This window comes from Camelus ferus, chromosome 6 (assembly GCF_009834535.1).
Source record: "Camelus ferus isolate YT-003-E chromosome 6, BCGSAC_Cfer_1.0, whole genome shotgun sequence".
Classification (NCBI taxonomy): domain Eukaryota; kingdom Metazoa; phylum Chordata; class Mammalia; order Artiodactyla; family Camelidae; genus Camelus; species Camelus ferus.
Window position 1 is genome coordinate 15,433,634 of NC_045701.1, and position 24,985 is coordinate 15,458,618.

A 24,985-nucleotide genomic window follows, 5' to 3' on the forward strand; every position below is an offset into this window, starting at 1 on the left:
TCTACATTTGGACATGAATTGGGTACACCCTATAGGCAAACTCTTCAGCACCTTGCTTTTTTGACTTACCAGTAATGTATCTTGGAGATAAATCTGTATTACAAGTATAGCTACTACATTTTTATTTTTTGAACTTTTTAGTTCGAGGTAATTTCAAACGTATAGAAGAGTTGTGAGACGAATCCAAAGAACTCCAGAAGACCTTCACCCAGATTCACCAGTTGCAGAGATTTGGCTGTTTTTGCTTCGTATTTGCCGTATCACTCCCCCATTCCTCCTTTCCTTCAGTGTGTATTTCCTAAGAACAAGGACAACCTCTTTCATAAATAAAACACAATTTTATAAAATTCAGAAGAATCCACATCAATACAAAACTATTCATGTATAATCCATATTCAGATTTTATTGGTTGTCCCAATAATAATATAGTAATTTTAATAGTAATTTTTATACTAATTTTTTTCCCCTTCTGATCCAGGATCCCACCTAGGATTGAGAATTTGATTGTCTTGTTTCTCAAGTTTCTTTTTCATCTCCAAAATTCTCAGCCTTCTTTATCTTTCCTGGCATTGATGTTTTTGAGGAGTTTTTTCCTTTTGTTACCTCATTCATTTTACTTGATGTAGCATTGAGAAAAGTCAGGTTTGATTGGCCCTAACAATTCTGTCTTTGTCTTTTCTATACAGATTCTGAGTTAGCTCAGAGGAAGAACAGGTTGTTACCAGCTTTGGAGCTCCAGAGGAGGCTCCCCTTTCTAGCAAGGCCACTTCCTCTATGTTGCTTTCACTGCCTTATGATTGCAGATATTCTTTGACCCCTTTTCATCTAAACAGAGCATTGAGTGGGAGGTTCTTTTGGGGGAGGGGATGGTTCCATCTCTACTGAAGTGCTTTCTTAAGAACAGTTCTCTATGAAGACAGTGAGAGCTCAGGAGATCATGTGTACTCTGCTACTTCTCAGTGTATAAATTATTCTGTGATGAATCCTTTATTTTTATTTGCCCTGTGTAGCACGTGTGTGTGTGTGTGTGTGTACCTCTTTGGCCCTATGATTGAACACAATGAAGAGAAATAATCCAGTCTATCGCAATGCTGTGCATTTGGGGAAGGAGCAAAATCCAGCTGCCTCCCCACCCAGGGTGAGAGACAGTCCTTTGAAGCCCTAGGAGTGGTGCGGTCACTGGGAGGGTGGATGAGTGCCCTAAGAGGGCAGGGTTGCCACAGTATCCACTCACGTGGAGGCAAATCTGCATGTGTGTCTTTGTAATATGCACAAGAGAAGCTTGGAAAGATGGAGGAAGAGAGGTTACATGTTCAGTTAGTTCTCTGAAATCTGATCTTTTAAAGTTTTAAAGTAACAATATCTCATGGCAACATGCTAGAATCTTGAAGAGTAATGGAAAGGATTATGACATATGGGAAATCCAAGGTGGAATGTATCCTACGTGCAGATGAAGTCAGTTTGCAGCTACTGAAAGTAGGGAGGGACATATAAGTTTCTTACTGTAAACAAAAAGAGCCGAAGTAACAGGCTTGGAGAAATGAAGTTACAAGGATTAGATGTAGCTCCTGAATAGAAGTGAAAGACCAGCGTGGTTTCACTGAAATGACTTCACAGCAGCCTTTCCCTGCAGATGACTTCGGTATCTACTATGTCCTGTGAGCCTCTGTCTACTGCACTTTGTAGATAAGCTTTGTTGGGGTGGCCAAGGGAAGCCATGCTCAAAGGAGTCAGGAGGTGCATGCTGCATTTCAAATGGTTCCCCCAGGTTTGACCCATTGGAAGTCCCCCAAAAGGAAAGGAAGATGTTATTTAATATCTAGTCAATAAGTATTCCCAAAGACTGACAGTCCATTTTATTTATCAGTAAATAAAAGGGAAATTGTCCACCCATGCAACAGAGAGCACTTTTCAAACTGTCAGCATTGTAAGTAGAGTTACTGAGGTGAGGTAGCTGTCTCCCGGAGGCCCAATTTTAGGTACTGTACGTGGAAAGAAAAACCAAAAGGATGACGGTGCAATGGCCAAATTACAGAAGGAAGCTCTGTGGGGAGAGGAGGGCTCTCCCCTCCGTGCACATCTGGATTCACATGGAGGCTCTGATTCTGTAGCTACTATTAAAGCTATCCTAGACCCGTCATTCCTTTAAAAAAACTTTTCTTAGGTTACCTTTTATTAACTGTAATCTATGCCAAATTCCTTGCATCATTTAATCTAATCATCACAACAACCCTACAAAGCAGGCTATAAGAAACAGACATACGAGTCTCAGATCGTGTAAATAGTAAGTCACAGAGTCAGAATTTAAACTAAGGTCTGTTTTTTTTTTTTTTACAAAGTGTATGCGCTTTCCCTCTGCGTTTGTGTGTGTCTTTATATGTACATAAAGGTGCTCTTAATATGTGTATATATAATGCTGGCAGGTATATATATGCCTATATATGTATGTGTATGCACACACATACACACTTCTAACATATGATATATAAATCCAAATAACCTTTTTTTTTTAATGGAGGTACTGGGGATTGAACCCAGGACCTCATGCATACTAAGCATGTACTCAACCACTAACTCTATCCCTTTCCCTATTTTTGTCTTTTTTTTTTTTTTTGACTGATAGTACCAAGGGGAGAACTTAATAGCATGCACTTATACACTACCTAGCACAGTGCTTGGCACATGGTAACTGCCCAGCAAATTACCTCTTCAAATAAGTTCTAGAATAATCTTGTTTATATCTACAAAAATATCTTGCTATAAATCCAAATAACTCTTGACAGACAGATGAGATGTAGGTAGGTAGGTAAATATCCCTTCCATCTACGTGACGCTGCAGATCCCTCAGTACATTACTGTGGGCAAAAGACTAAACCATTTGCACATGATATCCCATCTGTAAAACAGGATTTAAAAATAATTGTACCTACCCCATAGAATTGTTGAAAGAATTGGAAAGTTTATATTAAGTACTTAATGCAGTGCCAGGTCAATACATGATAGCTATTGTTGTTAACTACTATATATTGTTATTATTATTACTAATAATGATGGTTTAATTGCTTCCCCAGCAAAAAAAGGAAATACTTTGGTATTTAGAAGGGAAGTCCACGTTTTTAGCAAAGCAGTTCTAGGACTCTGAAAGGTCAATATTTTCTGTCCTCTTGCTTTGGTTTTAAGAAGAAACTTTTTATCTCTGCTTATTTGGCCGCAGGCATTGTTCAAAGAGTTCTGGACAAAGTAACGCAATTGTGGACCCCAAGTCCGAATACTCCCGTCCTTGATGGGGAATGTATTTGGTAAGCCTTAGGAAGCCTTAGGAAGAACTCTCCTTTGTGTCATGAAGTCGAGAGGGCATGACTTCATTTGTACATGTTTTGTTCCCTCAAAATGCTTTCCTTTCTTTTCACACGGTACCAACACAGCGCAGAGTGCACAGATCACTATGACCCCTTCCCAGCTAACAAGGCTGATGCGAACCAGCCCCGTTTCCAGGGCGTGACTGGCCTGCGGAACCTGGGCAACACATGCTACATGAACGCCATCTTACAGTGTCTCTGCAGCATCTCACCCCTGGTGGAATACTTTCTCTCTGGAAAGTACATTACCGCTCTTCAAAAGTAAGACCATTTTCTTTCCCTATGGCTCAACTCCCACCCTCTGCTCCCCAAGGTGGGGTTAGGGAAGGGACCCTCTGGAGTCCCTATTAAGGGCTAAACTTGTTAGTGGAGGCTGCAGTGCCCCAGATCCCATTTCTCAGGTGGGTAAAATGGGAAGGGTGAGCAAGAAATGAATGAAGCTTCATTCGGGGTCTGATGCCACATGTGGGAGTTTGTAGGTGCCCTCTTTTCATTAAATCAGCCAGAAACATTCCCCTTCCTTCTTCCAAGGGATTGCAGTAAGGTTGCTACTGCTTTTGCCTATGTGATGACAGACATGTGGCTTGGAGACTCAGACTGTGTCTCACCAGAAATATTTCGGTCAGCTCTTGGCAGTCTCTACCCAGCATTTATGAAAAAGACTCAGCAAGATGCTCAGGAATTCTTGATTTATGTCCTGAATGAACTTCATGAAGCTCTTAAAAAGGTAAGTAGAATTAGTGGCCTTGAAATAGGATAGACCTTCAGCTCCATCAGCAACTTTCATTTTTCATTCCTTCATTTGTTCAGTCAATGTTGCCTACTCTTTGCTGAGCACAGGTGCTGGGGTCACTCCAGGGAACATTCAAATTAGTATTTGAATGGGTCTGTATTTACCCAGTTCAGCTGGTCATCAGAATCACACACACAGATTCTAAAGCCCTTGCTCCAGTCTTACTGAATTAGAATGTCTGGGTTGTCTTCTGGGAAAACTCACTTGGGGTTTCCAGTTGGTGTGGGAACCACTGATCTAGTTGCCTTTGCAGTAACATCTGCATGCACTATTTTTTTAAGTGAAAATTACATTTTTTAATAAAAAATATATTCCTCATGAGGTATAACATATCGAACTTTTACAACTTCAAATAGATGTTCTTGGTAGCTACAAACCCGGGGAAATACCAAGCTTGGTATGAGGTGAAAGGACAGATCGTTGTACTGAAGACTTTCATCTTCATACTAAATGTGCCTGAGTTCTTCACTGGATTAAGACACACATCTAATAAAACGTGCAGTCGCCAGTGACTAAGGGGGTTGCCCTTATTAACAAGACTCACTGCCTTCAGCCTCTGTCTGAGATCCACACTCTCCAAATACATGCCCTGGACTCTGCAGTGTCCTTGTGCTGCTGGTAGCTTGCCTCATAGCTAACATCCCGAAGACACTTACTCTGAAAGATCACAAACAATCACCATAATCATTCTTACCTGCAAGCCTCAGCTCCATTTTGCACTTTCACTATTAATAAGGTATTCATGGCAGCACTGTTTTTAGCTAGAGGGGAGGGTGGTGGTCAGTAAAATCACTTAGGTCCTCATCTGCAGTCAGTCTGAAATAAATAGCATATTAGTTCCCAAGGCCAGACTTGGAGGGAGGGGGGCCTTAAACCACTGTCGGGTGGAAGACCTGGGCAGTGGAGCCTAACAAAAGCAGCAGCCGAAGTGGAGCTGCGCGCACAGCTCCAGAGCAGAGCTGCTGCGGGGCTGCTGTGCCTTCAGCGTGTATGCTCTGCTGAGGCTGTAAGATCCCTGCACAGTCAGGGTGTGCTCCCCAGCACGCTGTTCCTGAGCGTCGCTGGATTCACATCCAGCTGCAAGGCTCATGAAGTCAGGCTGCCTTAGGAGTTTATGGTTTGCTCTTAAAAAAAAAATGTTTTCTAACAATAAAAGAAGTGAGGGGAGAGTATAGCTCAAGCAGTAGAGTGCATGCTTAGCATGCACGAGGTCCTGGGCTCGATCCCCAGTCCCTCATCTAAAAAAATAATAAACCCAATTATCCCCGCCCCCTCAAAGAGGCAAGGGAATATAACCTAGGGGACTAGAAGAGAGATCAAGTTCCTTTATTTTACATCCAGATTGGATTGTATGACTGAAAGCTAGTTTGACAGCTTACTTACCCTCTTCCCAGGAGAAACTGCCACCAGGACCCTATATCACATTATCATTATGGGGCCGTGGACATGTGTTTTACCAGGGTTAGGGTGTCATCATTCGTCAGCTTCACTTAAGGAAGGAGGTAGCTGAATTGTCAGAAATATATATATAGAGTATATACTCTTAAGAAGGTCTGATTCTGTTTATTTTCTGAAACCAAAATCAAGTCATTCTATTTAAAAAAATTTTTGATAACCAATAGTTGATTTGGGGTGAACTTGTTCCTTGATTCAGTACCACCGAAGAAGATCGTATGAGAAAAAATCTCTTCCAAGATGCTGCAGGAAGATGATTGCCAGTGAGTCCTCCATCATCACCCGGCTGTTTGAAGCGCAGCTGAATTACAGCATCATATGTTTAAAGTGTGAGAACTGCACCTACAAGAATGAGGTCTTCACCGTCCTCTCCCTCCCCATTCCATCCAAATACGAATGCTCTCTACAGGTAGGGGTTCTTGCTCCTGGAGACTCCTTTTGCCTTTCTCTACCCCCGCCCTGCATTTTCTCAGGGCTGTTCCCTACATTTTCTAGTACAAAGGAGGCTGCTTCATAACCTTAGAAAAATTGGAAGCCCATGATGACAACATTTGGTAGAACAGTGACGTACAGCCACAAGTTACTATGAATTCACTTGTATTTGTAAATGTGCTCAATAAAACAGTCTCACTGTAAAACTGAAAAGGTAGGTGGGGTTTATTCAGTCTACTGAAATGGCTTGGTGCATGTAGGGAATTTATACTTACAAAAATCTTATGGCCCTTCCTCACCCCAGAGGTCTGTAAGTCCAGATTGGCAACTAGATAGAAGTGATTCTGACTCTTAGTCTTGAGCTCTTATGTTTTGGCCAAAAGCTGAGGGACATTTGGGGAAGATAGAATGGAATAGTGCCTTAGTTTACCTCTTGAATTTTCTTCACCGTAATACAAAAGGTAGTCTTTAAACAGGGGGCAGGTGGTAGCAGTAAAAGGCAGGGAACAGTTAGGTGGCAGGGAGCGGTAAGTTTCCATGCAGAAAAACACACATTTATATTTTTCTTCCTAAATTAGGGAAGCACATCTATTGATAAAAGTTTTCACAGACCAGAATTGGAGAGTAGAATCCTGCGACTTATTTGGAACTGGGTTTTGTTCTCAGATCAATCTGCGAGAGGCTGCTGGAAACAAATTCCAAAGCCTGTAAGGGAGGTGCTGGCAAGCCCGGTACCAACCGAACCTGTGCTCACCTTCCTCCGTAGGCTAGCGGTCTGCAGGGCCGTGACCTGGCTGGCTGAGGGTGTCTCCTGTGGGCATGAGATCAGATTCTCTCTGTTCTGCTGTCTTTGGGCCACCCCAGAATACTAGGATATGGTCATTTTTCAATCACCAAATTACTTTTGTGATGAGATGAATCACTTAAAGCAGCTGCCTGGCTCTGTTAGTGGAAATCGTATAGTCAATGTTATTGTGAAACAAACTGGAAATGTTAAAATGCTGATTCGGAGATTAGGAGTGAAATGGATCACTGGGCCAGTTCGGTTCCTCTGTGAGAAAGCAACACCTCCTCACCACGTGGACTCTACCCCGGCCACAGCTTGTGGCGCTGGTGTCTCCTGGACTTGGTGACTTCGAGAAGAGCGCCAAGGACTGCATGCCCACAGCTCCTCAGGGTCCTAGTGTACACGGAAGCCCAGGCTGTAGGTGGTCCAGTTTGGTCACCAGATGCTTTTTTCCTCAACAGGACTGTCTCCAGTGTTTTTTCCAACAAGACACACTGACCTGGAACAACCAAATCCACTGTTCCCTTTGTGAAACCAAGCAAGAAACAGCTGTGAGGGCCAGTATTTCTAAAGCACCAAAAATAATTGTCTTTCACTTAAAAAGGTATGGATTTTGGCATTTTGTGAGCAGATCAGTTTTGAACAGCTGTATCATGATATAATTCACATACTATGAAGTTCACCCATTTAAGTGTACAATTTAATGGTGTTGCATATATTACATTAATTTTCTAAAAATCTGTGGTAAAAATGTATATAACAAAATTTGCCATTTTAATCATTTTAAGTGTACAACTTCAGTGACATTAATTACATTTACAGTGTTATGCAGTGATCAGCACCATTTCCAAAACTTTTTCATCACCCCCAAGAGAAACTCTGGAACCGTGAAGCAGCAATTCCCCTTTCCTCTTTCCCCTGGCCTCAGGTCACCTCCAGTCTACTTCCTCTGCCTATAAATTTGCCTATTCTGGCACTGCGTGTAAGTGTAATCGCAGTGTTTGTCCCTTTTGCTGGCCTGTTTCACTTAGCATAATGTTTCCAAGTTTCATCCTTGTGACATGTACCGGCAGTTCATTCCTTTTTATGGCTGAATAACACTCCATCACAGGTATGTACATCATATTTTGTTTATTCAACTGCTGATCGACATTTGGCACTCACTTTGAGTGCTTTTAAAAAATAAATTCCCTGGCTCCACCCTCGCGGATTCTGATCCCACAGGTCTGAGGTGGAATCTAAGCATCACTGTTTTAATTTTTAAATTCCACCCCCTCAGTTTTTATTTTTAAAAGTTTCAAATCTACAGAAAATTTGAGAAGATATATAATGAATACCCACAGACCCTAGAATCTTCATTAGCTGGTGCCACTCTGCCACATGTCCTTTAGTTCTTTCTGTCTCTCTCTCTCTGCCTCCATCCATTCCATCTGATTAGCTGAACCATCTAAAGTGAAATGCAAACACCATGGTGTTTCATGCTTAAATACTTCAGCATGTATCACCTGAGAATAAGGACATTCTTTCCTTCACAATCACAACACCATTATATGCCCAAGAAATTTAACCCAGGATACAGTCCATATCTAAATTCCTATCCCAAAAATGTCTTCCATCACTTTTTTCCAATCTAGCATCCAGTCCATCCAGTCAAGGGTTATACATTGCATTTGGCTGTCTCTGTAGTCCCTTTTAATCTAGAACAATCCTTCCCCCTTTTTTTAATATTTAAACATTTTTTTTCCCCTCATACTGCACCTTTGAGGGAGTCCATTGTTAGATTATGTCCCCCATCCTTGATTTGTCTAATTGTTCCCTCATGGTTAGGTTCAGGCTAAACTTTTTTTCTTTTTTTTTTTTTTTGAAAGAATCTGCCTTAGGTCATCACATTACATCAGGAGGCAAATCATAAAATTTTGTCCCACTATTGGTGATGCTAAATTTGATCCCTTAGTTAAGGTAGTGACTGTAAGATCTCACCATTTAACAGTGTGGTTTTCAAGTATTTGTAACAAGTATTGCTCTGGACTCAAGATATTTTTAAACGTAATGGATTTAATATTTGTGACTACTATCATTCTTCTTGATGTTCAAATTTTTCAAAGTTGGCCATGGGATCCCTTAAAGCCAGCACTTGTGACCCCATTCGTTAATTTAGGGTTAATAAAGTATAGTTACATATATAAAATGTGTCCTTGTTAGGTATACAATTCTATGAATTTTGAAAAATGTGATAAAACCATCACTGTCAGCAGAGAGATTATCTCCATCACCCCAAAATGTTTTCTCATGCTCCTTTATCCCTTCTCCTACCCTCAGCATCTAGAAACTTCTGATCTGATTTCCATCTTTATAATTTTGCCTTTTCTAGGATGTCCTATGCTATACCATATGTGGCCTTTTATGTTTGCTTCTCTCACTTAGCATAATGAGATTAATCCATGTTGTGGCATGTAGCAGTGGTTCCTTTTTTATTGCTGTGTAGTATTCCCTTTTGTGAATGTACCACAATTGTTTGCTCACCAGTTGATGAACATTTGGGTTGTTTCCAGTTTGGGTCAGATATGAATACAGCTGCTATAAACCTGCATGTAGGTTTCTGTGTGGATATAAGGCCTCATTTCTTTTGAGATGATACCTCAGCAGGGGATTGCTGGATTATATGATATTCCATCAGTTTTTGCAAACAAGGTTTCTTGCTTTCTGGCTCACCCAGTGACTTTCTTGCCTCAGACCTAAATCAGCCATTTTCCCAAAATGAACATAATTCATTTTTTTAAAAAGCTCTGGGGTGATTCCCATGTACATTCAGATTTGGGAACAACTGATCTATAACAAATAGAGACTGTGACAAGATTTTCACAAAATTGTACCTTATTAAAGATATATTAAAGCCTCAGAGCTGGAAAATGGGACACTGCCAAGTCAAGGTGTGCTGAAATCAAGATAAGGAAAAGCTGAGTCAGGGGGCCAGCGTGAACAGCATCAGCTGGAGTGAAGGCCTCAGGAAGTTAGTGATGTGACTTCCACTCCCCGACGCCCAGCCTGGCTTTAGCCCTTTCTTTTTCTCCCACTGGGTGGACTTTACCCTGCCTCACTCCCTGACTCAAGCTTTTGGTCCACTCCATCCTCAGTTTTGGCAAGGCTTGTGGATGTTCAGATTCTAAATATATGTAGATAAGAAAAAAATAATTTATGTATAGGTCTGCACCAAGTAATCTTTCCAAGAAATTACTTTTAACTATACTTGGAATTTACAAAGGCATGTGGACTTCATTCATGAGTGGTTCGCGTGCTTACTTTACATTTCACACGTTTGTTTCATCTATCCAGGTTTGACGCTCTGGGTACAATGAAAAGGAAACTGAGGACAGATATTCATTACCCACTCACTAACTTGGACCTTACTCCTTACATTTGTCCAATTTTTCGGAAACATCCTAAATATAACCTCTGTGCAGTGGTGGTGAGTAAAATAACTGAAACTATTTAAAATAACTCAAGTTTAAAGAAAACTGTAGAATTATCTGCTTGAACGACCACTGCTTCTATTTTCCTGACTTCTCCTATACTCCCCTTTATAAAACAAAATATAGAGCCTGGAAACTCCCTGCTTTGACCTTGAACAGTAGAGCAGTGAAAGAATACAACGTCCTCTTCACTGCCTCTCCTCCCTGTCCCTCACTCCGTGGCTATTTCAGACCTAGGGACACTTGGGAGCTGTGCTCTGGGGGCAGCAGAACTTGGCACCAACAGCTTCATGCTGAATAATCATAAGCCCCTCCATGGCCAAAGCCAGCAAACGCTAGGTACACAGTAGTCACAGACTCACTGCCTGTGTACCTCAGTCCTAAGGAAACTCTGGGGATTCCCTTTGGCTCTAAATCAGCTGTCATCATGGAGGATTCCCTGAAGGAAAGAAAATATAAGGAGTCTAATTCAGAACAAATCATCCAGAGCTTCCCACAACATCCACCACCCCAAGCGCCAGGCCATTCTCTGGGTTTCTGGCCTGGATGACGGTGTTGAAGGTCTGCTTCAGAACACTCAGATGCAGTGGAATCTGGAGGCCCAGTTGTGTCTGAGTCAGATGCGCGGGGACCCGACTAGAGCCCAGGAGGAGTCCCCAGAGTCGTCCCGTGTACTGAAATCTAATTTGCTTATTCAGCTCATCATTGAATTCATATCAGATGTTGACCCAACTGGTCTTTCTCTTTAACATCTCTCAGAACCATACTTAAAAAAATCTTTAAAAAAAAAAAGATCCTTCTTTATTTGTTTCCTTTTCACTTCAAGCTTTGACATTCTCCTTCTTTCTGATTTATCCTGCCCTTAAATATGATTTTCCTTCTCTCACTCACCTATTTGGAAATCTAAAGTGACATCCTCTTCTCGCTCATAACAGACTCTAAATTACAAAATGATATAGGAACTGCCCTCTCCCCTGCCCCCTATTTTACTGCTTCTGTTTTTCATTAGAAGTGTTCTTCTGCTTTAAGAAAATCCAAAAGCAGAATTTATTTTTTTCTAAAGTTTGATGGTAATTATATCTACCATATGAAAAGATACACATTTGTATAAAGAGATTCACCCAAGCTTCCTATAAATTCTTAATCCTTTTAGTGTTTAAATTATTAGTTAATTGACAGCTAAAACTTGGTTTTGAAGGATGAGTTTTATCTAGAAATTACTTCAAATTGATGATTGATCAGAAGTAAAGACTAAGCATCTTAGAAACTATGATGTATGGTCATGGGGAAAGGCCACCCAGAGCTCCGCTGCTCCAGGTTCATCCCCAGGAGACGCCTGTTAGAAGTCAGGAACCTTAGGCCCCACCTCAAGCATGCTGAGCATCCTCAGAGAGATTTATCCAGCCTCTGAGTGAGCCCTTGAAGAGCTTTCTGCTTTACAAGGAAGGCTCTTCATCTGACAGATGTCTGGTTTGTTTTACAAGCATGTAGTGCTTGCTGTGTTCTAGGCACTTCACAAATAATCTTTTAATCCTTATGTAGCCCTGTGAAGTGTAGGCACTATAATTATTCCCATTTTACAGAACGTGAAACAGGAACAGAGGTTCAAGCATCTGCTCCAATCACACTGCCTTCAGAGGGCAGCGCCAGGATCTGAAGCCAGGCGGGCTGGCCCCAAACAGTCCTGCTCTCACTACTGAGTTACGCTGCCTCTGACTGCTAACATGTCTCTCTGTGTTGGGCCTCCGTCTACCTTCCTCCTCACAATTTCTTCCATTTGTCCTAATTCTGTCCTCTGAAGTAGCAATAGTAATATGTATGTGGCTTTATAGTTAACAAATTTTGTACATATGTTAGCTAAACAGAACACATTACTCTTTCTTACACATGATGGTCCTTCACATATTTGAAAACAGCAACAATGCACCAATAATACTTACATCCTTTGACCCTCTTCACATGATTGGCTTTTAGAAAGACTGTTTTAAAATTATGAAAAATTTCAGGCACAGAAAACAATATACTAAGTATGCACACTGGTGTTAAGAATAAAATATTGTAGGTAAAATCAAGCCCTGTGTATCTTTAACGGCCCCACTCCCCTCCATTCTCTATTGTAACCACAATCCTGAATTTGCAAAGTATTATTCCTATGCATTCTTTCATATTTTTATCACACATGTATGTATCTATACTTGTGCTACAGTATGTTTTACATATTTTATATATTTGGTATCATTAGCTGTACACATCTTTCTGTAACTTTTTTCTCAGTGTTATTTTTATATTAGTCCCTGTTGATACATTAGCTTTAGTGCATTCATTTTACCTGCCTTCAGTAATTCATTGTATCTTTAAATTTATAATTTCTCCTGTTGCTGGGCAGTTAGGTTGTTTCCAATATTTTGCTCTCATAAAGTTTTGTATTATGCATTGTCATGTGGTAACAAGTGGAACTTTGTTTACATATACGTGTGTGTGTGTGTGTGTGTGTGTGTGTGTGTGTGTGTGTGTGTGTGTGTTCTCCCAGATCACATTTTGAAGACAATTGACCTAAATCCCTCCTTTAATTTATTAATATAGCAAACAGCATTGATTTCCTACTTAATTTTTTTTTCTAAAAATGTATTTACATTTTTTACATCTGTTTTCACAATTGAGAGACTAACCTGCAACTTGCTTTCTCATGCTGTCCTTTTCTGTTTTTGTTTTGGGGATCAGCCTATTTCTAGCCTCCATAAAATGAATTGGCCATTCTTTTCTGTTCTCTGGTACAGTCCATATAGGATAAAAATAAGTTGTTTCTTGAAAGTCTGGTAGAATTTTTTAAAACTTTCTGGTCCTAGAATTTCTGTTCTTGGTGGATGGATTTTTAAATATTGGCTTAATTTGTTTTAGCCAGGATGAGTCTATTTAGGCAGGAGTTTCTATTTCTTCATTTTTTAAAAAATAAAGTTTTTATTGAAGTAAAACATACATATAGAAAAATGCAAACCATGAATGTAAAACTCAGTAAATTTTCAAAAAGGGAACCTGCCCGTGTAACCAGAACACAGTTCAAACATAATATTACCAGCACCTTGCTACCCTTGTGCCCGCTTCTAGTCCGGGAGACCAATGGCTGCTGACAGGTTGCATTTTGCCAGCTGTTGTGCTTTATAGCAGTGGAATCATACGTTGTGTACTCTTTTGTGTCTGGTGGCTTTCATTCAAAATTATGCAACATTCATTCATATTGTTGCATGTTTTGTAGTTTGTCCATCCTCATTGCTGTATAGTATTCCATTGTGTGAAAATACAAATTACCCAAGACCATGAAGACATTTACCTATCTTATAAAAGCTTTGTTTTACCTTCACATGGTTTAAAAAACTATGTTTAAAGTTGCCCATTTTTTACATTTTCAAACTTTCTGACATAAAACTGCTCACATTATTCTATTGGTATTTTAATATCTCTATTGAATTCCCAGTTCTCTCTTAATTCTTAATATTATCTGTGTCTAATCTCATTTTTCTTGATCAGTCTTGATAACCAAAGGCTATCTATTTTGTCATCTGAAAGAATCAGCTTGGTAGTTTTATTGATTCTATTATTTCTGAGTTCTATTTCATTAATTTCTGGTCTTTATTTCCCTTTTACTTGGTTTGAGTTTTCATCAACTTGTTACTTAGAGGTGCATTTTAAAAATTCCAGATATGATTTTATATATTTGTTTTTTTATTACTAATTTCTAACTTAATTGCATTCTTATCAGAAAATATGGTCCAAATGTTATCCATTCTTGATATGTGTTGATACTTGGCTTTGTGTCCTACTTTTATATGTGCTTGAAAAGAATGCTTAAATTAGGTTCAGGGTTCCCTATGTCCATTAAATATAATGTTAATTTTGTTGTTCAAAGATTATATACTAAGTTTTTTTAACAGAATTAATAACTGAAAGATACATGTTAAAAGATTGTGATTTTGCCAGATTTTTCCAGTAATTGTCATAATTTGAAGTTGTATGTGCAATTTTTTATCTTTGTAGTGAATTGTTCCTTTTATCATGCTGGGGGATCATTTATCCTAAGTCATGCATGCACATCTTCTTTGTCCATTCATCAGGAAAATCAGGGTTCCAGACAGGTGTATAAGCTCCTTTCTGGGAGATAGGTATTGGTGAGCTGTAACGAGGCAGAGTGTGTGCAAAGGTGGTGCCCACTGGCCTGAGAACACCTTCGCTGACTTCTAGGTGTGTGCCAAGCCTAACAACTGCCCCTTAGGCTAAAGCTCCAGGACAAGCATAATAGGCTTCTGTCACAGAAAGACTGTGGGTGTGTTTCAGTCTACTCTCTGTGCAGTAACCTGGAGGTGGTAGTCTGCCAACAACTCTCTTCAATCATTACAGCCCCTTGGGTCCCAAGAACACGTGCCCATGGCCAGCAGAGCTAGGCGATCAAGGGGTATCCCCTTAGCATCATCCACAAAACCAGGGCACTAGACCCGTGTAAAACCCCACTCTGGGAGATGCTGGTGCTCCTGAGCACTGGCAGAGGCAGAGTGCGAACATAGTGTCTACTGGCTGGAGTGAGGTGGGGGGTAGTGTATAGAGATGGTGCCCACCAGCCCCTAGATATGTGCTAAAATGAAGATGCTTGCCTCTCAGACTAACACTTTTAAGATTAGCAAATGAGTCTCATTCACATAAAGTCTGGGCACCCCTAATTGGCTGCCTCTGCGCTGAGCCCTGGAGTGAGTGAGTCTGAGAGTGCAAGCCCCTTAAGGCCATTTCTCAGATGATTATAGCCTTGTATGTCTCCTGGATATGAGCCCATTGGTTTTTTGGTGTGTTCCTGGAAGGAGATGAGACCAGGATCCTCCTACATCGCCATCTTGAGTGAGTTTCCTTTTTTTTTCTTGATTTTAGAGGAAATAAAAAAAATGATGCTTGCTGTGTTTTTTGTAGCTACACTTATCAGGTTATGGATATTTCTTTCTATTTTGGTTTTGCTAACAGTTTTTGTGCAAAGGTGTTGAATTTTATTAAATCTTTCTTTCCATGATAATTGAGATGCTAAGGCTCCTCTTAATCCTTTTTAATCTATTAATATGGTCAATTGCATTCATAGATTTTCTAATTTTACTACCCTTGCATTGCTGGGATAAATACAGTTTGGTCTTTTTTTTTTCATATATATATGGTATATAATAAATATGTGTAATATAATGTTATATAATAAATATATATCATTATGATAGTAGACTTCTCAGAATTTCCCTAGGGTTCATAATTTTTTTAAAAAATCTATTTTATTGATGCATAGTAGTTTAGAATTATCTTTTGGTGTCTTAAACATTTTTTCATTTCATGACTCTATCATTTATAATGCTTTTTAAGTCCATTTTAATTGACATTTATCTATCTCCTCCAGCTTTCTTTTGGTAGTATCTACCTACTGTATCTTTATTCTATCCCTTTAAATTCAAGCTTTCTGAGTTCTGAATGTTAAATAGTGTAGAATATAGAACTAGATTTAAAAAATCCAGTGTCAGTCTCTGTCTAGTAAGGTAAGTATGTTTCCATATATTTCAATTAATAATAAATAAATTTGGATTTGTTTCTGTTGCCATCTTGTGTGCTTTATGGTAACCTGAATTCTCTCGTCATTTCCCATTTTTTCTCTGCTACTACTAAACTGTTAGTTTCCTCTACAACTTTGGAGATTGTACATTTAATTTAGATTCTTCTGCAATTAAACATAAAACTTCAGCTTCCATACTTGATTAGAAGCCTAAAGTTAATTAAGATTCCTGTATGCTCCTCTCAAACAGAAGGATCTTATTAACACTGTAATTCCAATGACTGCATTACTAGCATTTTGGTTTTAACTTTTTAAAAATATACCTACAAAGTAGACGTTATTTATCACGGTCTTATACAGTTTATGTTGGTTTAGGTTTACCAGGATCTTTACCAGTTTTTTTGCTAACCAGTCCCTCTTGTATATATCACTTCATTTATACTCAATTTCATTTGTTTGTGTGGGATGTATTTCAGTAGACTTTTCAATGAGGATCTGTTATCCTGAAGTTCTCCCAAGTCTTTGAAAAAGCCTTTAGTTCACTTTGATTGTTGAATAATCTAACTAGAAACCAAATTATAAATTTTTTTTTTTTACCATTTTGAAACTATATTATTTTTGGTTTATATGGCTGCCACAGAATTCATCTAGCAGATTATTGTTTTGTGGGTGATCTTTTTTTCTGGTTGCTTTTAAGATTTTTCTCTTTGTGTTTGTTGTCTTGCAGTATTATTTTTATTTATCCTTGGTTCACAGTGTTTACTAAATTTAAAGATTTATGTCTTTTATTCATCATTTCTAGTCATTATCACTTTCAGTGCTGTCTTGCTCCTGTACTCTGTTCTCTTCTAGAGCTTCTATAAGGGATACCCTGAACATTCTGTTTCCTATCACTACTGCATTCAGGGCAATTCCGCTTCATTTTTATAGTTTATTCATTCTCTCTTCAATTCTATGTACCATTTAATCTTTACACTAAATTTTTAATTTTAAGTATTATATTTTTTTACTTCTGAAAGTTCTTTTTTAGGTTTTCAAAGTTAGCTTCCTTTTCTTAAATGTCTATAATAATTTTAGGGGGGAAGGTACAGCTCAGTGGTAGAGCACGTGCTTAGCATGCACAAGGTCCTGGGTTCAATTCCCAGTACTCCAGTAAGTAAGTAAATAAATAAATAAATAAATAAACCTAGTTACCCCCCACTAATTTTTTTAAATGTCTATAATAATTTTAAATATATTTTCTGTATATATATATATACAGAATATATATAATTTTAAATATATTTTTTCTATTTCATAATTCTCTTATGTAAAGTCCTTGGGGTTTCATCTTGTTTATCATCTTCTGACTCTTACTCATGGTAAATTGTTTCCTTGTGTGTTTATTCTATAATATTGAACTGTGAGTTCAACATCACTGGAATTTTTCATAGGTGGGTATCCAGTACAGCCTGAATTAAGGTGCATTAGTGAAGAAAGTAGTTCTCTTTCCTTTTGCCAAGCAACCCCCAAAATACTCACAGTAAAGCCACAGTGTTCTGAGACACACAGGTAGTACAAATTTGAATCCCAAAGAGAAGCCAGGTCTATGGTAATAAATTCCCAGGAATGCCTTATTCTCTGTATGCAGAGCTAAGCTACGCTAAGCAGTGGAGGATGGATTCCCCCCTACCCGCCTTTGTTCTTTTATTGAGGGTGAATCTCTTTAGGAGTCATGGCTATGTGTGTGGATCTCAGTCCAACTCCTTACCCCGCAGGGACCTAAAACTTAAAAGCACCCTACCAGGGACCAGGAACTGTTTATTCCCAGGTAGTCACAGCTTCAAGCACGCATCATGCTAATCCTTCATCCCTTCTGTTCTCGGCCTCTGGGGATTACTCTCAGTATACAATCTTTAAAGTTAGTCATATATTTCAAAGGATGTTTACCATGGTTTATCCAGCGTTCCTTACAGTTTTGTAACTACGACTTTCAGGCTAGCTAACTGTCTGCCATAATTACTGGGGAAGATGCATCACCATCTTCTACTATGTCAATTAAAAAAAAAAAAATCTTAAGTCATCAAAACTGAACATACTCCCACTGTGGTCTGTCTAATCACGTTAGATCATTACATCATCATCTGGATCCACCAGATGTTTTTTTTTTCTCAAATTATATCACACTGTTATGAGCACCATTTTATAAATAAGGAAGCTGAAGCTTATTAGCTTAAAGTCACACGGCAAAGGCCAGGAACAGAGCCTGGATCCTTGTCAGCTCTGGGTTATTTCTCTAACATGTAGCGGGGAGAGCTGGGAAGATGAGGGCCTAGGAGACATTTAGAAAGTACCTCCTATGTGCTAGTTCTGTAAGAGAAGTAATAGCTGTATGAGACAAGACAGGTCTTACCACGCTGTTTTAAAAAAAAATGGGGTAGGGAGGGGTGGGAATTAAAGGACAGAAAGGTTAAATAATTTCCTGAAGGTCACTGTGTAGCATTAGAGCTGAATTCACAGAATCCATTTTCTTCCCTCGACACCACTGGATCAGCAAATGGATTCCATAAAAAAGCTAGAGAGTAGACATTTCAGGCTTTGCAGGCCATACAGTTCTAGTCTCTGTTGCAGCTACTCAACTTGACTGTTGTAGTGTGAAAGCAGCCACTGGAAAACATAAACGAGTGAGCATGGCTGTGTTCCCATAAAACTTTATTTAATTAAGGACATTGAAAAATCTGAATTTCATATAATTTTCACATGTCACAAAATATTATTCTTTTGATTTCTTTCAACCATATAAAAATATAAAATGCACTCTTAATTCACAGGCCATACAGAAACAGGCAGCGGGCTGGATTTGGCCCGGGGGCAAATGGTTTGTTGACTCCTGCTCTAATACCATCCCATCTTCGGAGAAGTGAGGTTCTCATGCTTTTGTTTCAAACGTTCCTTTACTGGGTTAGGAAAGACATGGGAAGAAGAGAGCGGGCAGGTCCTGCGTTGGGCCCTTGACAACTGAGAGGGCGGTTGCTGCATGGCCGCCTCAAACTGTGTGGTAGCAACATGCGGCTGTTCTAATGTCATGTTCCAGCGTTAAGTGTCTTTTTTCATCTCTGTCTCAGCCTATCTTCAAAATTAAACTGTAAGCTCCTTGAGGAAAGATGACTATTTTCTTCTTTTAAAATTTCCTTTGATGTTTAAGTCTACGTACAGTAGGTGCTCAGTAAGTATTAATGATATTAGACACTGCCAAATACTGCCCTATTTCATTCACAGATTATGTTAATCAATGGATGCAATATATAAGCAGTTCAGGGGTATGAAAAATATAGTAGTCAGGCTATATGTATGATTGAACTTAAAATTACCATTTCCTTTTAATTTAGTATAAGGGACAATTATGAAAAATATCTCTTGGCCCTACCTTTTTGGTTCCAATAGTTAAAGAGTATTGGCATGTAAACACTAAGTCTGACATTCCTTTCTCCCCTAGAACCACTTTGGTGATTTGGATGGCGGCCACTACACTGCTTTCTGCAAGAATTCAGTGACCCAGGCCTGGTACAGCTTTGATGACACACGAGTCAGTGAGATTCCAGACACTTCAGTTCAAACCGCTACAGCATATCTCCTGTTCTATAGCTGCCAGCCCTTTTCTATACCAATACGAAAATGCAAGAGCTAGGAAAATAGTGCTTCCTGAAAACTGCAAAACTAGCAATCAGAAACTGGTATTTAAGTTTTGCTTTGTCATTAAAACTCTTGCATCTTGCATCACTGCTGGTATTTTTAAGTCTTTCTGGTATATTATACAACCTTTTATAAGTCTATGACAAAGATGGTCCTGGCCCACTGAAAAAGGCAGCATGAAAAAGATGCAGTGCTAATGGATGGGGGGCCTTCAGAGCACTCACATTATGCTCAGGCTTCAAAAGTCAGTGGTTTTCAATGATGTATTTTTATTATAAACTATCTCATAATTATATATATATATATCCAATAAATTATTTTCCAAAGATACTTAATGGAGCTAAACCAAAATAACTTGTTCAGGTGGCTCTGAGAGCTTAGGAATTTGATTTGAAAACATTTAATTGATGGGATAACTTAGCCAATTAGTCTCTTAGACCAATTGTAGAATGCGAAAAGTTGTCAATTTCACAATTCAAAACCCAGCCTGCCACCATTTTCCTGGGAGTCAATTAAAGGTAACATCTCTCAGAAGCACCTTTAGAATCTTATTTTTATATGGAGTGTTTATATTGACTTTACCTATAACAACTGAGTTCCTGAGGTAAGTGATAAATTCTAAGCTCTTCTATCCCTTTTAATACATCATTTCGTAAAGATGTGTTTCATAATGCAGTTCAGTTTGCAGTCGCTGCCTGACTCGTATCTTAATCCTAAGAATTCTACTACTCGTGATAGAATGAGTCTAGGTGTTGTTTTATCTTCCTTTGACTCCCAACTCCCGACGAGAATCGTAAGTGCTATATGCAGTTCTGGGTCAAGCTGAGGAGTAGGATCAAGTGAAGCAACAGAGTAAGAGAACTAAATTTTAAGTCAAGTTAGTGGGATAAGGACTGTGTGTGTGTGTGTAAAATCTACAATTCTGTTGTCCTATGTTTGAAACATAAAATTAAAGACAGAACACTTACAGGGTTTTAAATTATTTTTCTCATTAAGATTTTAATGTAGGTGTAAATGAAAATTCTCATTTTAAAAAATTAAAGAAAAGTTTCCATTTATTTTTTAGGATAAAGATTTAGTGCACAAATACAGCCCAAAGCCAACAGAAAAATAGCTTTGCTCTGTCATTTCCCTAAGAAAGCACTGCAGTTACTCAGAATAGACCAAAAGGAAAAAAAAGCAATCCTCTGAGTTCTAGGCTTCACAAAAGGACCACATTATTATACTATGTACATCGATTTGATGTGCAAGTGTGCAATAAATATATACATATACATTCCTATCTGCTTTACATCATTCTAGAGTATTCATAGATCAAGCTGGGATTTGGAAATGTGAAAAGGCCATTAACAGTGAAAAGGAAAATAAAGGATACAATGGTTTTTAGACCAGTTGAATGATAATGCTTGGCTAGTTAATTATTTTAACTTTGGAGCAAACTGAAAAAAGTTGTTTTGAAATAAATGGTACCTGTAAGGAATGCTTACTGCAATACTTGTTAAATAATGTTACTGGTCAGTTTTTGATACTAGCACTGACCTGAAGTATATGGTGATAGTAACACAGCTCCCACTGTCCTAGAATTCCTTTAAATGGCCAGCTGTAGCTATCCAGTATCTTTATAAGCATTTCAAGAGTTGGGTTGCTCAGCCTTTTAAAAGATAACTAGCTTATAACCTACTTCTCCTTATGTGGCTACATCAGTTGCTCGTGGTCCCAGTGACGTATAAAAGAGGATATAAGCTGCTGAAGATTTCACAGAGGAAATGGAGATATCAGAAACTTCGTGATCATCAAATTTAAACCACCGCTGTCTTGCTGCATTTTTACAATAGGCAGTGTAGTGGCCTCCATCCAGCCCACCGTAGTGATTCTGTGCCAAACAAGATAGAAAATCAATTCAAATTGTATTACTTAAAATATGTCAATAATTTCAAACCTTCAAGTTGTTCTTACTTTCCTATGAGGTAAGGGACCACTTGAAACTTGCTTTTTTAAATTTTGCTTCGAAAGAAAAAGTATTCAGTTCAGTGAGATACTTACTGAAACAGAAAACAAGTTGTATTTCTTCAAATTGTTCTTTGGACCAATAACATACTGTGACAAGTCAAGACTTTCTAGTGGGAAGTCCACAGATGTCTGCAATTTCTGCTTCCACCTGCCATCGTAGGAAAAACTGCAGAGCAAAACATTACAGCAATTACACTGATAGACCAAAGACATCAGAATGAACCCTAATTCGTTCATTAACCATTTATAGATTTTCAGACAGGACCATAAAATCCATTTCAAACACACAATCAGAATTTTAATGCTAGAGGGACCTGTTAAAAGATATTTGGTTTCATTTCTGTTTTACAATGCAGAAACTGAGGTGCAGAGACATTACGTCTTGCTGGAGTGGTAGAGGTGAGGCCACCCCTTGGTCCCTTAATCCCTAGGCCAGCTAGAGCTGTTGGCTGAGTTGTCTACAAAGGTAAAAAGTTATGAAAACCCCCAGTTACAATGCTAAACCATAGAAGTACAGAGGGAAGACAGAGAACTGTTCTAGATTTAAGCTTGTACTTTTGGGGGAAACTAGAGCTGAAATTGCAAGCACAGACTATTGATTGAAACAATGGCATTCCATTATCCTGGCATTCTCTCTGCACCTTTAAATACCAAAGTACTGGTATTTTGGTTGGTGTAATATGGCTATTTCAGAATTTTTTTTTTTGAAATGGAATTCTGAACTATTTGTATTTTAGATATTCTCCAAGGGTAATATGCAGGATTAAAAATTTTAACAGAACAAATGCGTAACCATTTATAGAATATTTATCTATACCTCCACAATCCTCAAAGACAACTGATGTAACAAGCTTTTGTTAGAAAATTTACACAAGAGGAATTTGAATATGTCAATGTTGAAACTAACATAAGTCATTGCCTAAGAATCTCCAATAATATTAGATGAAACAAAAAATTTAAAAATGTTTTCTTTGAAACAAAAATTATTGCTCTCAATAAAAAGGAAACTTCCTTTTAAAAAGGTTTTCCTAAAGTGACTCAAAGTTATCACTACACAGATGGATACTACAGAGACAAGGAAATCAGAGCAAAAGACTGGGCACATGTTTATAACTAACTCTCTAGCCATTCTTCTTCTACTGCTGTTGGGCCAGATCTTTTTCATCGGCTGGAAAAACCTGGACAAAAATATGTATGCACTCTACAATGACATCCTTAACAATTTATCTTTAAAAATTACACTTAAAAACAAGTCACGTATTTCATTTTCAGCACAGTATTAAATCTTTTGTTATGTTTGGTTTCTTGTTTGAATGATAAATATCTGCTAATATGTGTTGAAGTTATACATTATTTTTACACATTTTCAATGCCTCTTTTGTAATGATTTTAAAATTTTACATTTGAAATGCAGTAATTTAGTTCACTGATTTTTAAAGATGGAATTACATCAAAGAGTGGCTGATGCTGTCAGTTTGCTGTTACTGCAAACGCTAAGGTGAACTGGAGTCTCATCACTTCTGCCTTACAGCCGAGAGACACCATAACCACATAATCTTCCACTGTTACACATCCTAAGCAGGCACTATAACAAAATGTTTAGAATTAAAGATTAGAATTCCTTCATCTAAAGTGTACTGAACAGATAGAAAAACTCGTCCTTTTTACCGTTTCAGATGCACTAAAAGCACAGGGGGCAACTTCCAGATTTCTATTTTCTTTAGCGAATCCCGTCGAGCTCTGCAATGACTGCAGTAAAACCTGTTGTTGTCTGTGAGTTTTTCTTCTTTGGAAAATAGTCTAAGGCAGTCCTGGAGGCAAAAACAAGTAGTAGATACTCATTAATACATATTTTCAACATAGTATCACTGAGCATCTCTTCAGTAAGATACTATGCCAGCCATAAGGAACACAACAGCAACTATCACAAAACAGTTCCCGCCCCAAGTGCACGACCTAGTGAGGAAGGCTGATGGGAGCCCACAATTACAGAGAGTGCGGTGAGTGGTGGTGCTGCCAGTGGTGGAGGGAAGAAGTCCTGCGTGTCCTGGAGGCTCAGGGAGCTTCTGCTGAAGGAAATCACACTCTCGAGGAAGCTAACACTGAAGGTGTCAACAAGCTAAGAAACTGCTGTGTGGAAAATGGGATATTTATTTGATATCCCCATGGAGAGCAAATTCTTACAAAACGTGGACCTAAATTAAAGTCAACATACAATCTTCCAAATCAACTTTTAAAACTTCTTCAATAAATGCACAGTTAAAGAAATATATTATTGAGATCAACTCTGAAATATTTTATAGAAAGTATCTTTTAAAAGTAAAAATTTTTTTATTTTAATTTTTTTTAATCTACACAGGCCTAATTAAAACAAAATTTCTGTGTGGGTTTTAACCTATACAATGTTTATAGGGGTAAACAACAGAAATTGCTGAATAAAGGACATCTGTATGTGCATATAAACAATTTTTCTGTTATTTCTCTCAGTCCTAAACTTACCTGTAATGTACATTTACTCGTAGATGCTAGTGGTAGAGACAAATACATGAAGGCCTCAAATGTCCTAGACTTTTTGTGACAGGTGAGGCACTGTACTGTGGATTTAAACTGACCCTGAAAAAGTGCAACAATAATAGACTCATTGAGCTGCTTGTGTTTCTGCCAAGCATGTTCTGCAGCTTTAAAATCATCGAGATGATCATTATTTTCTTCTTTATGTCTCTTCCGATTATCAGCCTAGAAATAAGATTTAAACTCTGTTAATATCCTGAAGTCAACAGTTAAAATATACAACTGAAAGAGTGTATTAAATACAAACACTGCAGATTTAGAAACACTTCTGGTTCTTCTCATAAAGGAGATCTAATCTCATCAAGTGCTACAAAAAAGTTCCAACCAAAAAAGCCTTCCCAGATCCCCAAAACCCACTTTACAAAAGGGTGCAACTTGCTGCAGTTTCTTAATAAATTTTCATTTAAGCTCAGAAGTCTGGTTTTGAAGAGAAGACACCCCACATATCTCAGAGTCAGGGCTACAACTAGACAGATGATACTTCATTGTTCGTGTCTCACGGGTGGAGACACTGTCTCCACACACACAACATACATCCACACATCCTCACATACACGTGTGTGTGTGTATGTGTGCATGTGTATATATGTTCGCTGGTAAGAAATGTGATCCCAAAGGTATCTGAAAGAGCACAGCTTGGTCCTAAAAAGAAGCCACAGTACACAGACAACCTGGTTATTTATGTAGAGATGGATGCCTCAGTAACTTTTCACATGGCTCTTTTGGGCGCATGGGTCACACACACAGTATCTCCAACAACTATTTTTACAAATTTACAGCAACCTTTACAAATTTCTCACCATAATACAACCTGTTAACATTTTAGTAAGTAAATATAAATTGTATATACTTCCTTTCAAATATTAAACC

At 38.4% G+C, this 24,985-nt stretch overlaps 2 protein-coding genes across 6 annotated transcripts in view; one reads left to right on the forward strand and one right to left on the reverse strand.

Moving 5' to 3' along the window:
* Positions 1-1,295: 1,295 nt before the first annotated feature.
* On the forward strand, positions 1,296-19,529 carry USP50 (ubiquitin specific peptidase 50). The gene is made up of 7 exons (XM_006181310.3): positions 1,296-1,658; positions 3,426-3,620; positions 3,891-4,086; positions 5,807-6,016; positions 7,288-7,430; positions 10,160-10,292; positions 19,338-19,529. Exons 1-7 carry the CDS (start codon positions 1,606-1,608, stop codon positions 19,527-19,529), a joined length of 1,122 nt encoding a protein of 373 aa, XP_006181372.1. The 5' UTR covers positions 1,296-1,605.
* Positions 19,530-20,503: 974 nt separating this feature from the next.
* USP8 (ubiquitin specific peptidase 8) overlaps positions 20,504-24,985 on the reverse strand; it is a 43,246-nt gene continuing 38,764 nt past the window's right edge. For 3 of the 5 annotated variants that reach the window (XM_014556381.2, XM_032481214.1, XM_032481213.1), the window contains 4 exons: positions 24,044-24,280; positions 23,213-23,355; positions 21,578-21,710; positions 21,222-21,407 (listed from right to left, as the gene is read on the reverse strand). In XM_014556381.2, coding sequence (XP_014411867.2) covers positions 21,222-21,407; positions 21,578-21,710; positions 23,213-23,355; positions 24,044-24,280 — 699 coding nt within the window. Of the gene's footprint in view, positions 21,408-21,577; positions 21,711-23,212; positions 23,356-24,043; positions 24,281-24,985 lie in introns of all 5 variants that reach the window. The other 2 variants (XM_014556383.2, XM_032481215.1) reach the window with 2 other exon arrangements.

Excerpts from the sequence above, each read along its gene's own strand:
- USP50 (XM_006181310.3), top strand. The coding sequence starts at position 1,606 with ATGACTTCACAGCAGCCTTTCCCTGCAGATGACTTCGGTATCTACTAT. Across the intron at positions 3,621-3,890 it reads TACATTACCGCTCTTCAAAA|GGATTGCAGTAAGGTTGCTA; the intron begins GTAAGACCATTT and ends CCTTCTTCCAAG. Across the intron at positions 4,087-5,806 it reads TTCATGAAGCTCTTAAAAAG|TACCACCGAAGAAGATCGTA; the intron begins GTAAGTAGAATT and ends TCCTTGATTCAG.